Raw genomic sequence first — 16,418 nt, forward strand, 5'->3', positions numbered from 1 at the left:
TGCAGGCCTTTCATTACCACACCTAATTGCATCACATTTACCAGAACTCTAGTTCTGTCCAAAATTGATTACTTTAACGCCCTCTAATTAGGTACTAACCACAAAAACATGAACAAATTACAAGTAATTCAGAATAATGCCATCAGGGCAGCACTCAACATCCCGAAGAAATCTCCTATTTCTGAGACTAGATGCAACCTGCGCTGGCTTCCGGTAGAGCACAGAATAATCGCTCAAAACTCTTGCGCTAACACACAAAGCTAGGGCCAACCTCGCTCCAGCCTACCTTACTAACCAACTCACCTCGCATACGTCTTCAAGACCACTTAGAGCGGCCCAAGTGCACACAATGACCATACTGAGATTCAAACTCCATAGCTCCAGAGGTGCTAGCTTCCCTGTACTGGCTTCAAAGTTATGTAACACACTTCCTGCTTCTCTCAGATCAGAACCCTCCTTCCATGTATTCAAGCACAACACTAAACATTGGCTTCAGGACAAGGATACAATGACAGTCTAACCTCCTTAGATCATTAGGTTTGTCTTCTGCCTTTATTTTTGTACTTTTCCTATTTATTTATTTGCCTTACCATTACTGACTTGTTTGTTTTTCCATTATCTCCTTGTAAAGGGGGAGAGCTTGAGTCTCCTTCCTTGATCAACTGTATCTTCCTGATAATTTTATGTAACTGTAACGTTCTGTAACCTGTATGTAAGATCATGCGCCTAGTTGCCCTTGGGCCTGGCTGCGCTTTACAAATAAACAAAATACAAATACAAATTTACTCTGACTCGCCCTATGTTACCACAACAGTGCATTCAGGACTTGCACAATAGAAAAGAAGGGGTTTTAGGAGGGCTGACGGGTCCCCAGTAAAACATGCAGTGTTATTAGACAAACTTATCAACACGCTTTCCCAGCCCTCCGTGGCAGCATTGGTGGTAAAATGCATCACCCATACCAATGACACAGATGAGGTTTCACTCGAGAATGCTGATGCGGATGCAGCAGCCAAACAAGCATTTCCCTGCGCCCAGTGTTTCTGAATATCCGGTTATGGCACAGGGATAAGCGCAATTGCCTACAACTCAATACCAAGTGCACAGATTATTGAATTACAGGGCCGTACCCCACAGGAGGAGAAGAACTTGTGGCACAAAGGGGGATGTAAACAGTCACCTACAGACTTACTATGGCAACAGAAAACAACAGGCAAGGCGGTTATGCCGAATGAGCTCCTGCTGGTCGCTTTAGACCAGCTGCACCATCCGTCTCACATATCAAAACAATGTATTGCTGCAGATTTACAGGAGGACTTGTTTGTCCCCAGTCTGCAAGAGACACTGACTAAATTGGTAATTAATTGCACTACTTGTCAATCTTACAGTAATGGCCACACGTTGAGAACTATACGAGGTACACTACCGCACCCAAGTGGGCCATTCCGTGAGTTACACATCAACTACACGGCTATGAGTTAGAGATGGAATGGGTGTCAGTATATGATTGTAATTGAGTGTCCCTTCTACCAATGAGTGGACGCAGGTCCTTGTGCACATCCAGATGCTAGGTGTGCTGCTACATTTCTGGTCAGAGAGGTTTCCCTTGATGGAGCGTGTCCGATGTATTAGCGTCTGACAATGGCACCCACTTCTTCAATTAGCTGTTTAAGGAAATAACAGCATTACTGGGTATCAAGCATCATTTATGCACAATTAACTCTCCCAGGACAACAGGATTGTAGAACGGATAAATGGTCTTTTGAAGAGTAAACTTTCAAAGTTGTGCACCACATTAAAGAATAACTGGGTGCACTGCTTGCCCATAGCCTTGTTTAGCATGCGCACGCAGCCCTATAAGGATAATCATTTATCGCTCCACAAGGTGGTAACGTGACGGCAAATACACACGCCCGTGTCTCCCATCAGAAGAGATTCAGATGCTCACAGGGTTGTGTCCGTTCTAGGGGATGAGTTCTGAGATAACCTTTCTACTCTAACAAAAGCAATACAATTTTTTTCTCAACAGATAGCACCACCATGGTCTGAAGATCCAACCAGTGCTGCATCTACCTCAGGGAAGTCACCACCACTCCAGCTCCTACCAGGCGATCAGATTTACATGAAGAATTTCATCGACAGATGGAGCAAGCCTAGGTACAGGGGTCCCTTCACTGTTGTCTATGCCACGCCACTGGCAGTTAAGGTTAGTAGCTGCGGTATTGGATATATCTTTCGGATGTCCAGAAGGCCCTCAATGCTGCACCTCCGGCACAGGTTGAGTAAATGTTAAATGTGCGAGAACTGTGACAGACTGATATCACATATCAATGTTCCTGATGTACATAAATTGCACCATCACATTGTTTTGCGATATTACTTTTTAGATTTGTGTTTCTGCAACCTGTTCACCTCGAAAAATGATTTATGCTGCTATGCACAATTTGCACTTTGTTTTATCTCTGCCTTGTCTTCTGCAACTCTATCCCTCCATCTTTCTCTTTTCCTCACTCTTTCCTTCCGTTGATATAATGCAGAAACCTACAAACCTATTTGGAAAAAAGCGATATTTAAGTTCGCCTGAACGCTCTGAGGTTGCCACATTTTTCTCTACATATGCCTGTGTCATGCATTGTGTCGCTGGACTGTTTGCTTTATCTATGTTCGGATTGGGGATATATTTAGGATGTAGTTTTATATGGGGAGGGCATATAAAAAGGTTGGGACAGGGGAATGGCAATATGACTAACATTTTTCCTCACATGCCAATATTGCTAATGTTTCTTCAACATATGGGAATAACAACACAGCTGTTATAAAAACAAACACAACTGCTAGCAACACAAATGCTACCCGGGAGCAAATGGGGAAGTTCGCTAAACTGGTTATGTGATTATTATTTCCTAATGAGTTTTTTAACATTACTGCAAATTTGAATTCTTTGCACAGTACCACATCTAAACGTTTCAAGAGACAATTGAAAAGAGCAAAGTATGACGAGTAAAGAGGGTTGGGTTTAGATGTGATAGAAGATGTGCTATCCAGAATTGAGTAACAGTTGGTACGCAGACATGAGCTCGGTGGGGGAAAAAGAGGGTTAATGGAAGCGGTTACATGTGGTCCTCGATATCACACGCGTGGGGGGTCCCCAAGGTATTAACGCAGCAAGAAACTCTGCTTTTGGAAGCTCAATGTATGGTCCATTTGACATTATGCAGGTTGCGGAGCCCTTTCCAGGCACAGATCATACAACTCGTGATGATGGACCCAGAGGAACTACAGTGTGCCCGCATTCCCAGAAGCACACAGTGTTTACAAATACCATATCTGAAGCTGGAAGGTGTACATTTTGTGGCAAACAGATGGCAAGAGACTACAATGAGCTGCATGCCGGGAGGCCTCATGGGATTCGGAGAAGTAGTAATACAAAAGGTGAATGCTGTATGCTGAGAATACTGGAATGAGCAAGTGGCGAAACTCACGTGGATCGAGGCGATGGAAAAACCTGTAAATTGAAGAAACAAGGAGAACATGAGCTGGGTTTTTATAATGAAGGGAACGTCTTTGTGGGGGCCAACAACAAGTGCAACAAGACATACATCCCAGAAATCAAAAAAGGGACAGCAGCAGTGATGGACAATTATTGGGTCTGTGGCCAGCAGGTGTTTCTGCACATCCCTCCATGGAGGGGCACCTGCTCACTGGCCTCGGTGCACTCAGCTCTTCTGGTGGTCCCTGAGGAGCACTTTTAGTGGGACCGGGTGGCTTGTCCGCCCCAACAACTGCACCAGTGTCAGATGTCCCACCACAGTTCCTCTGCAGCAGCCCATATTCAGTATCCTGCCAGAAAAGGAGAAGAAAGAAAACTTGTGGAGAAAGCGAGGCCCAACTATTTCCCAAGATTCATCAAAATAGCTCAAAGGAATACCAGACCAATAGATTGTAGAGACATTTTTCGCATCGTTACTACCAGGAGTACAAGCAGCTGCCAATCCCCAGTGGCTCCAGATCATCCGTTGGGAGGTGGTACAGCTGGCAAATGACCCTGAACATGGCCTCAATGCCAGAAAAATGGAGATGCAAGCAATCAGGTTTATGACGTTTCAGAACCTCTGTGTGTGGACTTGCTTACAGCAATGGAAGGCAGGGTCTGTAAGAAGATCGGGGGAATTCATGTTGTACGTACGTACCCCCAAACGACACAGACAACGGGTCTCATGCACATAATAGAGGCCCTGCACACCCTTGGCGCCCACATGCACACAGAGGCTGGCATCCAGAGAAGTGACTGGTGCAATGACCTTTTCTCTTGGGCACCATCATGGATGGGGGCGATTGTGAAAATACTGGTACCAGTGATAGTGCTCGTGTTGGTGATCTTCTGCTCCAGCCAAATGGTAATTAGATGTTGTGCCAATGCAATGCCTAGCACTGCATTGATGATGGTTTCAATTAGGATACAGGACGCACCTTGCGGTGCAAAAGACAGCCAGGTCCAACATACCCAGCCAGGTTGCAAAGAGCAGAGGTATTCAAACTGTGGGGCACACCCCTCCCACCCCGGGGGGTGGCTGAATTTTTATTCCCCCCTCATTCCCAGAACCTTGCTTGATTGGCTCGGGCTCCCTCGCTATGCTCTGTTGCTGTGGCTTACTTGTGACAATTAATTATGCGCCCCCACTTAAGAAATTCACCAGCCACCACTGTGCTGAGAGCAGGGTGGGGCGAGCCCAGGGACTGTGGTGGGAGCAGGATGGTTGGAGCCATGGCATAGTGATGGGAACAGGGTGAGGAGAGCCCAGACACTATACTGGAGTAGGGTGCGGTGACAGTGCGCTGTAGTTCATAGCCATTTAGACTTAGGATCCATTTGTCAATTGTGGGGGGGCCCGGCCAGCCACATTTCGCTCAAGGGGGGTGACCAGGCCAAAAATGTTTGAAGACTGCTGCAATAGAGCCACGCCTTCAACCCCTAGGCCCCATCATCACTCCCCCACCAGACACTGAGAACTATAAAGAACACTGGGTTGACATAGCAGGATACACAGGGTGTATATACATGACATGCACCCCAGAGCAGTATGTGCAGGCAGGGGAACGTTTAAGATCTGTGTGTAGAACATGGGTACCCAAGGAGGGAACATCGCCATATGTGGAAGTAGAAAGGTTGGAAAGGGAGAAAATCGAGGAGGATAGAGAAAGGCTTACCTGGGAGTTTGTTAATGTTGGATTAACGAAAGGGGGGAATGTTGGGAAGAGGGGATGATCATCCCAGGCTCCCCAAGAGGTCCCGGATGAGGTAGAGACCCGTGAGCGCGTTATAGGTACCTGGGGACGTTATGGGGATTAGCGGATTGTTGTATAGAAGTTGCCTCATGGGTAGATATTATTTGCTTAAGTGTAGGTTGTGCTGAGAGTAAAAACGCCATTTTAGAAACTAGCTGCCATTTTAGAATTAGTGTCGCACTACAACCAGGACAGCAGGCACAGCCTCAGAGTATAGAGATAGACATGTGCATACAGGGTCAGATTGCAGCAAGGAGAACAGTGAAAGTCCAAACCCGTGGACAGTCATAAACCTCTCATTGTCTCACACTACTAGCATTCGTATCCCAGACGGAATGCGCCCTTCAAAGCCATGAGGGGGCCGGAAGGTCCCTGTACAAAAACATCCCACGAGAAGTAGGGCACGAGCCTCCGTCCCTCCCCAGTACAAACCATAACATACTGTGCTCAGATAGCCACCATCCAAAGACACCAGTATTCCATCAGACCACAACCATAAAACTGTTAGATCACCAATTTATCAAAAAGATCAAAGCAAAATATCCTAGACACGTGTGATTTGTGCTGCGAGGTGTCAGAGGGAAAGTAACAAATTTAAGCCCGGGGTGAGAAGGACTGGAACGGCACGACATGTCTGGGATCGAGCCGGGGTTGCAAGTTATGATGACCTCGAGAGTATCCTCTATGCCCATGGCTGCAATACCAGGTGCACATTAGGTTACAGATAGGGAATGTTATGATTAGTGCTTATAATATGCAATTAGGGACTCTGTGCCCGATGACGTGCAAGGAAGAACCCCATGTGGATGAAGACAGACAGAAGGAGCTGGGACCAATGACCTGGCATCCCATATGCAACAGCCTGCCTATGTATAGGGTCGCTCCAACCAGCTACGTGGATCAGTAACCTATGTAAGGTACGTCAGCTGAGACACGTTTTTCCTTTACATACCATTGCCAATGTTGAATTCGTCAGAGCGCTCTATGGCAGCAGAGTTCTTTGCTTGCGCGCATTTGTCGTTTTATGAGAATAATTCTCCTTGCAAGAGGTGTGCTGGGCCTGGTTCCCTAGTGGGTTGTATTTTTATTGGTGTGAGCTTCAAATGACTTCTCTACACCCACTAGGTGGCTGTGGCCTATGGCCATAGCCACTGTACACATCTTTCGGGCCCACTAGCCAGAGCCTTTGGCCCTGGACAGCGAGCAAGGCCTTCGTGCTCACTGGTCATGGCCACTTTTTCAAATTTTTTTAACTCGCTCTTGTTTTTAAAAAAAAGAAAAAGTTTCCCCCATGCCTGCAGTTATTTCAGAAATTAACTACAAATTAACTACAAATAACCCTGAATATTCCGAAAATATTGTGACAGACTTTCAAAAATAACCTCGAATATGAAAAAATAACATTGGATATAAGACAAAGTACAAGCTCTGAACTTGGTCCACAGCACCCCCACCCCCTCCTTCTACTCCCCAATTTCACATGGTATCCTCTTTCCCCCTCCCCACTGTGAGGGGTCAGAAATGTGAGGCAGAGAACTTTTGGACGATTTCTCAAAATATGCCATTTTATTAAATTACAATTTTCGTCAAACGCCTCACTATCCCTACTCTGACGAGGATTTCCCTGCCTATCAAAACTAAAGGGAAACACTCTAAGGATATCTGGCCCTCACGCTTAAGCATAAAATACACAAGAAAATGTCTGGCAATTCACAACAAATATCAACAATGGTAGTTTCAATGTAGTCACAGTCTACCTTTGTCACCTGGGTTAAATCCCCTTCCACGTTTCAAGTTAGATTCAGTCCCAATGTTTAGCAAAAAGAAACAAGGAAATTCAGGTTTGAGTTCTTGGCTCCTTCACTTTGTCATAGATAGTTCTGCTAAACAATGTTCAAACAACAAAAATATTTCTCTTCTTACTTGAATAATGATTTCCACTCCAACAAATTGCTTCAGTGATGTTCTGGTTCAAGATGTTTTGCCACAATTTACAAATGTCAAAGACAGATTTAAAGAAACACAACTTCTTTACAAGTGCCCAATGCAGGCGGCCATGAGAAGAAGGCAGAGAGTTAATTTACACATAAGCCTATACCTTGTCTGAAGCTGTTAACCAACCATGCCATGCCAGTGACCAACCTTTCAACACCTTCTTATGGGAATTAACCCCTAGTGTCCTGCCCGTGATCATGACAGTATACTCTGCACTTCATATTTAGGGTGAACAGGACCCTCTCAGGACAGGCAGCTGGAATCTGCTTGGTCAAAGTCCTGGCATCTCTTCTTTCCCCCAACTTCTCCCTGGATTGCCAACAGCGTGCTCTCCTTCTGCTGTTACTGATGCAACTATTCCAGCTCCAACTCGATCTAATGGCCTGTACCTGAGGGGACCTTTAAAGCCTCCCTGATTTCCTCAGGTGTGGGTCATTATACTTAACAAGCAGATTACTCCTGTAAGATTGCTCTTGAGCCCTCTTCCTCGTCCCAGTATTTAGGGGATTATGGGACTTGTAATCCAAACCAACAGAATTATGTTTTATTTATTGTACTTGGCAATAAGCCATTAGATGTGTGGGATTGTGGGAAAAGTTACACAAGGGGGTTTCCCAGTTCCTGACTGGTTCTCTCCCCCCTCCCCATGTGATCCTCCCACAGAATATCGGATCAGGAAGCGTTTGCCCTTCCCTAAGCACACAAGACGTGTCACAGGCCAGCTTTGTGGGGATGAAGGTGAATCATTGTTGAATCATCACGCCGCATCTAGCCTGATACCATTTCATTCTTTTTCCTCCGCCAAATGGCATTTTTAAAATTTTCATTTTCGGATAACCTCGAATATTTACGAATATCTCTTGCAACAGGAATAAAAATAAAAAAAAGATGGTGGCTTTTTCTTTTCTGAAAAGCCCCTCTACTGCAAAGCACCATTGGAGATATCTCTATAATTTTGTAAGAAGGGGACATCCCCTTCTCGGTCACATATTGTAAAAATTACTGGATACAAGAACCCCAACACCCAGCCCCCCCCCAAAACTTGAGTCAACGCTTTGTGTCCAAGTTGTTTCATACCTGGTCAAATTCTGTCCAGCGGTTTTCGCTTTGTGGTCTGGCCAACAATGTTCCTTTTTGACTATGCGAAAATGAATACCACAACATTCCATGCACACACCTAACATTCCACATATGCCCTCACTCAGTCAGGCATGCATGGAGACAGGGAAAGAACAGGAATGACAGACACCAACTACCCAGTTACCACATTATGGACATTTCACTTTATGGCCGGTTAGTACATCATGTCTGGAAACCATATATTTTTTTTTTTAATCAGATAGCACATCACATCCAGTTTCCATAATGACAAATTAGCACATCACTGCACGTTTCTATTAAGTTAGTGCATCATGGCCATAATCTATTATGTCCAGTTAGCACATCATTGTCAAATTCCATTATAACCACCTTAGCACATCATGATCAAATAAAGCCTGTTATGATTATTTAGTACTTCATGGCTGAATCCAGTACTTCATTACCCAATGGCCATGATTAGTTATACCCACTAATCACAGTCATCAAATTACATTATGCCCAGTGAGCAAAGTCAGAATCTATTATGCCCAGTTAATACTTTACGCTATGGGATATTAATAATGTGAACTGTGCCATTTGCATAGCCGCTTGGCGGTAAGGACCACCACAATTGATTGCTGTGTAATTGCACTACGAGAGATATGCCACAATATAGGTCTGTGAACAGAACTTCATGGTAAGATTCCAGTATAACCATTATACTCAAATTGGTCAGATTGCATAAAACCTAGCATGCACCTATTGGTCACATTAATTTCTATCCAGAATGCACAGATGGCTCCAATTCATTGAGCCAATTACAGACATCGTGTTCAGGGTCTATTATGCTCAGTGTGTACATATTTGTCAGATTCAATTAAATCCCTTATGCACATACTGGCCAGATTCATTGAGGCTTAATATAAGCATATTGGTCAGATTCCATTATTCACCATCAGCCCAGCAAGCTCCTTTTCCATAATGTCCTGTAAGAAAGCAGTGCTAAATGACACTAGGCCTATTGTGAGGCTACGGTGGTGAGGACGCTACTCCATAGTCCCCCTACAAGTGGTTTAGTGCGGGAGGACCTCATGGGGAGGAACTCCGCCTCTAAGGACAAGGACGATCACCTACGGTACAGCCTGTTGAGAAACATCACACCCCAAAATTCCCTAGCCCCCCCCCTCCATTCTGGGCCACTTCCTTGAGAGTAGACCAATGTATTTTTGTAATACATGGGATACAGCCAAAACAGAAAGTACCAGGACGAAGAAGAGCACAGAAGACATAAGGATTACTGACTGTGCTAGTACGAGGTGGCCACGAGGAGGCTTGAAGATCAAGCTGTCAAAAGAAACAAAGGACTTTGACAATCCACCACAGCGGGACTGGCAACAATGCATAAGAGGAGACAATGTACTGAAGAAATTGTCAAGCCGAGCTGGAAGAGGCAACAGATGTGAAAAACAACCATGGGAGTTTCAAATACTGTCAGCAGCCTGGAGAAGGACAGAGGACTCAGGCAGAATCGCAGAGTGAGATCTCTAGAGCTAGAGCTGACCCGAAACATGAAGCAGAGGAAGAGAGCCAATTCACGCAGCAGAGCGCGAAGCTGCAGAAGCAGTGGAGAGAAGCCCAAAGAGAGACTCCAATACCAGGATCCCCGTTGGTGTACCTAAGTCCCAAAGAAGGTAACGGGAGGTACGAGAGACCCAGAGGGGACACAGGGATGGAAAAGAGGCAGGCTCAAGTGGTTCTCCCCTGGCCCAGTAGTAAGAACCAAACTACTGGGAACAGTGAATCAAGCATCCGAGGAGAGCGTCCTCATCGCAGTGGCAGCAATAAGACCACCGACCACCAGAGAAGGGTCGGGATGCTAACATAAGTGAACTGAGCATTCGAGGAGAACTTCCTCATAGCAGTGGCAGAGATAACCTCACTGAAACCCAGAGAAGGATTTGGGACTTTGCTAATACAGTGAGAAAGTGTCAAGAGAGATGGCAAGTTGAAAGATACGGAAAAGAGCTCTCAAACACCAGCAGACGGGAGTCATTCTCCTGGTGAAGGAACTAAATCACTTTTGGAATGCACTCAAGAGAGATGCGAGGGGAAGGGAGTCATTCCCCCGGGCCTTGTTGTGAACTATATTGGTGTGTGCAGAGCAATACCAGGAGAAGGGAGTCATTCTACTGGTCCAGGAAGCTGAGCTGTACAAAGGTTTTTGTTGGAACCGCAATCCAGGGGAAGGGAATCAGTCCCTTAGCATCCTTTTGCAAGAAATTTTTTATAACACTATTCAAGCACTAGGAGAAGACAGTCATTCTTCTGGGGGAGGAACTTTCTGTTGGATTATCCTTTAATTCTAGTGTAAAGGATAGAAGTAGGTTGTGACACAGGACGATGGATTTCGACAGACATTCCGACAGATCCTTCAGTATTAGTTTGAGGCAAGGAAACCCCTCTTAGAAGATAGGGATAGTGAGGGTTTCTTTTTACAAAATAAATGTAAAGCAACTACCATGCCACCTTTGTGTCAGCTTCCTTCTTCCACACCCGTACACTAGGTACCTGAGAATTCCTTTTGACCTCCACTCCCCCCACCAGTTCTTACTTCTTCACAAGAATGGTGTGGCCTATGTGGCTGCGAAACAGCAGTGTCTGTGGGTAATGGATGAAGTTTAATCACCAGCCTCCTGCTCACATATTACAGCAGAAAGTGTGGCCGTGAAGCTGCTGCATCCTGCCCAGTGACAATACAGGTAGAGCACAACCCTCCACTGCACACTCTCCTGCCAGGGACAGTTCTTACAAGAGCTTCAGAAGTGACAGTTCATTGAAACATCTCCTTCTGCTTCATGCCAGGGGTGTGGAGAATAGGGGTGGGCTAGTGAGTCCCTGTGGCTCGGCTTTATGCACCTGTTCACATGCTCGGACGGAGGACATGCTGATCCACAATGACCAGCTCTGCGCAGAACCCTCCACCCCTCAAGCAGGATTGCAGGGGGGAATGCAAAACGTGAATACTGGCGAGAGTGAGTGGCTCCAACTCAGGATGACTCTCTGTGATTCTGGAAATGCATTGGAGGGACAGGGCCTCCCTGTCCTTGTTCTGTAGTCCTTTTTCGGGTACGTTCTTTGTTATTTTCTGCCCAGGAGTCCATGTGGGACTCCTGGCAGTGCATCTTTTCCCCTTTTTGGTTTGGTGTACAGACCCTTGGGATACCCTTACGGCACCCATGGGTGTGGGTCCCTGTACCCCTAGTGTATGTTTTTGGGCACATGTGTGTGGCCCAAAGAGCAGGGTATGGGCTGGTGGCAGCTCCATGCTGAATTTGACAGGTGCTCAGAGTATCCTCCATTTTGGGATACCCAAGCCCTGCCATTAGAATCAGTTGATTCCTCATAGAAGACATGATGGCCCCTGTAGCCTCTTGCTTTCGATTGCCGGTTACCTTGTTTTTCCCAAAGTCCTGGGAAGCTGTGACTATGTCCCTTCGCCCCTGCCTGGCTGTTGGGTGGAAGTTCCATATATGGTATTGTGGGGGAAGTCCTGGCCAGACTGGCTGGAGCCTTCCCAGTGACTGTATGCTGTGGGTACACCCTTGGGGTGGGACCCGGGTGAATGGAGTGTGTGACCAATACGCACTTCTTGTTATGGGTGTCTGGTTTCTGGTATGCGATGCAAAGACTGAGACAGCCCTGCCCAAAACTGGTATGAATGAAGTGTGGCGTGTTGAATGGCTGGGTACTTTTACCAATACACATTCCTTGTTACGAGTGTCTGAGAGGGAGGAGAATGGCCTGAATGCACTGTGAGCCTGATTGACTGCCTGCCTGCTGAATGTCCCTCTGAGTGGTGATTGGTTGCCTGAGTGTGATCCAGCAGAATGAATGAGAGTCCAAACAGTATAACTGGGGGCCTCTCACTCCTAGAAATCGTTCAGAAGCTGAAGTTGATACTTGATTGCTCGCCACGTTTTACCAACAATAGAGAATCTTGGCTGGGGTGCTCTGTGCCTCGACTCTGCCATATAAGGAGCAGGAGTACAGATACCCCCCTCCAGTCTTTACACTGGTGGCAGCGGTGGGATGCTAATGGTTTTAAGAATCAGTGTGCAAACCTCCTGCGGGAGAGGTGCTCAACCCTGAGGACCACCCCGACCTTCAATGCCTGTTTGCTGAAGGGGGACCCTCCCGGGCGGACTTCTGTAAGGGACAGAGAGAGTGACACTCTCTCAAGGGTCTGAGGAAACAGGCCCTGGCACAGGGAGAAGTGCCTAGGACATTCATGAGGCTCTCTGCCCATTTCTACTGGCCCTGTATCGGAGTAGAAGTGTAGTCCCACTGCAGGCAGTGTCATTGCCCCACTGCAGCCATTTCCAGTGGTTGGCATACCATTTGAGAGGGTGGGCATCGACATTGCCGGTCACCTTGACCCTCCCACTCAAGCCTTTCCATAGGCGAGCAGAAGTCTCATGTCTCGTGCTGGCTTCAGAGCAAGAAGAGGATGAGAGGGAGTCCCTTCCTGATTTGCTGCATAGCAACCCTCAGGATAGCTCAGTAGATGGAGTACATCTCTCTCCAGATCGGACTACAGAGCAGCAGAGGGCCTGCAGGGATTTGCTGCAGCAGTATGTGCCTCTGTTCTCGCTGACACCAGGCCTCACTCCATGGTGCAGGCACGAAATTGACACTGGTGACAGCGTACCGGTCAAAAACAGATACTACAGGATGTCAGACACTGTTAAGAACCACATCCAGGCTGAGGTCACCATGAAGTTGGATCTGGGTGTTATTGAACCCTCAACCAGTCCCTGGTTCAGTGCAGTGGTCCTTGTCCCCAAGGCAAGTTCCCAGGCAGGTACCAAGGAGTCAATGCCGTCATCAAAACTGACACCCACCCATTGCCCAGGGATGATGAGCTTTTGGACGCCATAGGTGCTGCCAAATTTGTGAGCACCTTCAACCTTACCTCAGGCTATTGGCAAATAGCTCTGATGGATCATGCCAAGGAAAAGACTGCATTCTCGACACCTGAGGGGCTCTACCAGTTTAGAGTCATGCCTTTTGGGTTGAAAAATGCACCTGCCACCTTCCAGAGATTAGTCAATCATACACTCAGTGGGCTGAAGGCCTTTTGTGTGACCTACTTAGACAACATTGCGGTCTACAGTTCCAGCTGGGAAGAGCATTTGATTCACCTGGATAAGGTGTTGCAGGCATTGAAAAGGGCTACCCTCACTATCACGGCCACCAAGTGCCAGATAGCTCAGGGGAAAATCACGTATCTTGGTCATGAGGTAGGAGGGGGTCGAATCCAACCTCTCCCCAGTAAGGTACAGGATGTAGATGACTGGGAGACTCCCACTACTCAAACCCAGGTGAGAGCCTTTTTGGGTCTCACTGGGTATTATCGCATCTTCATGGCGTACTATGGAACCATAGCGGCCCCTTCGACAGCTCTGACTGCTACTCACGAAATGTAATGTACTAAACACAAGTATTTCATATCTCAAAAGGATTTTATCACAGAATTAATACGCAAGGAGAAGTGGTGGGTAATGCATATATTTACTAAGAAAGCCAAATTCTTTGCATTATGCTGATCTAGAGACCTGCAATTCACCAAGAAATATAATAAGAATATTGCAGAGTATGAAAAACAAAACAGATCATTTTCCAATAATTCTTCCCATTCTTTACAATATATTGTATGATCAGATACGTGGCTCCAGGGATATAAAACAGCAACAATTGCCACTGCTTTTAACCCAAAAACGTATGAAGTCGTTATGCCACTGCCCTTTTGAAAATCTGTAAATGCACTGTACCATATCAATGCATTTTTGTTGCAGGCATAAACAGACGGGTTTTCCAACATGAAGGCAAGGGGACCCCAGGGCATCATTTTGAAATGAGCCTCAGGGCATCTGCCATCAAGTCATTGCACCAGGGGTAGAATTTGCCTGGCATATTTTCTAATAACACCCCTGAGCGCTGGGGTGTTATTAGAGCCTCTCTTTCCAACACAGTGGTCTTCAAACATTGGGGCTGCGGGGTCCCAAAGAAAGTCCAGGGGGAGGGGGAAGGCTCTTCCCAAAGGCAGTATGGTGACTGCTTGTAATAGAAAATGTATGCAGATATGGCATTTGGGGTCCCACAAACAATTTGTGTACTCGAAGGGGGGGCCGGGGGGTTAGCACAAAAAAAACAAAATGAATACCACTGCAGTAATGGCTGCGGCCGCATTGCTCACCTGCTGGGCTGATACAGGTACAGGCAGTAGTAAGTGGTCGAACTCTGGCGCTCTGCCCTCCGCTCCTCCGCCACCGCCTCTTCGCTCTCCAGCTCACGCTCATCCCCATCAACAGACTCCTGTAAGGAGGTCTGAGTGCGGAGCATGATCCCTGCCATGCACGTTGCAGTACTAACACAGTGACAGCAAAACAAACAGCGGTACGGCGCCAGCAGCTCCCCCTGTATACACAAAGCAAGAGTGTTGGGTTCCGGGGCAGAATGGTTCCGCCTGGTTTCAGGGAAAGAGCCAGGAAGATTATTCCGCGTTGATTCATCCACGTGTTGATGAGAGCGGTCTTTGTTGTGTGTTTTTCTTGAATTTTCAAGTTGTGGCTTCATGCATACGTGTACACAAACTTCCCTCTCACTTCTATGTCAAGAACGAAGGCACCTATTATGCATTAATCTCCTGTATCTAGCACTCGTCCAGCAGCAAGGAAAACATTTTACATTCAAAGAAACAGTTTTCAAAATAAAATTAAACAGTTTCTGATAACATGAAACATGGCTCCATGACCTGCTGGGTTCATGACCTCTGACACAGCCAATCACAGCCCGACCCAATACATAAAAGGCTTACATAAAGGCTACCCTCCCCACACCCCACAGATCAAAACTGTTAGCAAGATAAAGTTCTCTCGCCTGCTGCTTTGCTGCTCATCACAGTAGATAAGTACTCCTCTCCCATGCTAATTACGTACGTGTGTTCCTTTAGCTAAGGTTGCTTATGTGCTTACTTTTGCTTAGGCAGTAGACTACAATCTATATGTGTTCATATGTTTTTAATTGTAATCCTGCTTGCAGTGTGCAAATGCTCGAACTGCGTGCACCAACGCTGTTTTCACTTGAAGCTTAAGGGAGAAACACCTGCATTAATTGAGTTTGCCAAGGGTCTCCCCCGGTTTCTTTGTGGTTTCACAAAGTTTGATTTTGATTTTTTACATTTATAGCACGCACCAAAAAAAATGAACCGTATATCGGCGCAGATGACACAACTAAGGTTAGATGAAAAAAAAATAGAAAAGGATCCCAGATGAAATGGGACCATCTACCTAAAAAGGAAAGTCTTCAGTGCCTCGTGAAAATTGAAGATGTGAGCTCATAGTTCTTAAAGATAGCGGCAGAGAATTCCACAACCTGGGACCAAAGACGGAGAATCTTCTGTCACCTCTAGATATAAAAACCGAGTGAGGGATGGTTAGGAGATGTCCGTTGCAAGATGCAGTTGTCTCATAGGTTGATATGGTTGTATTAGCTCTTGTAGATACAGGGGAGCAATGCCATTAACACATTTATAGACAATACAAGCTGTCTTGAATTTGATGCGATCATCGACTGATAGCCAATGCAGCTTCTGGCGAAAAGGTGAAACATGATCAGTTTTCCTCAGCCTGAATATTAGTCTGATGGCCGCATTTTGTGCCCTCTGAAGCTGTTTGGTAGGAATACCCAGCAATTGACTACTGCAATAGTCTAAGTGGGCACTAGTTAAAGCTTCTACCACAGATGCGTGATCTTTGGTTGGTATATAGAGGAGTGCTTGACGTAGCATTCGGAGGACAAAATATACTGCTTTAGTCTTAGCTCCCACCTGAGCTTCACAGCCCAGTTGCAGGCTTATTTCCTTCTCATGTCCTTTTGTATGTCAGTGACACTGGTTCATGTGAGTGTGACGATGAACAAAAGTCCAAGTGTAGATAAGGCGTGGTTTGGCGCGCCATCGAGAAGATGGCCTGCTGAGTGCCTCTGGTGCTGCGAGG

General features: G+C 46.3%; 1 protein-coding gene across 1 annotated transcript in view; it reads right to left on the reverse strand.

Moving 5' to 3' along the window:
* C3QH17orf75 (chromosome 3q C17orf75 homolog) overlaps positions 1-15,138 on the reverse strand; it is a 717,668-nt gene extending 702,530 nt beyond the window's left edge. The window contains exon 1 of the mRNA XM_069654978.1: positions 14,618-15,138. Coding sequence (XP_069511079.1) covers positions 14,618-14,997 — 380 coding nt within the window. The 5' untranslated portion in view covers positions 14,998-15,138. The remainder of the gene's footprint in view (positions 1-14,617) is intronic.
* Between the last annotated feature and the right edge of the window lie 1,280 nt (positions 15,139-16,418).

Source organism: Ambystoma mexicanum, chromosome 3q (genome assembly GCF_040938575.1).
Source record: "Ambystoma mexicanum isolate Mex_15411 chromosome 3q, UKY_AmexF1_1, whole genome shotgun sequence".
Lineage (NCBI taxonomy): Eukaryota > Metazoa > Chordata > Amphibia > Caudata > Ambystomatidae > Ambystoma > Ambystoma mexicanum.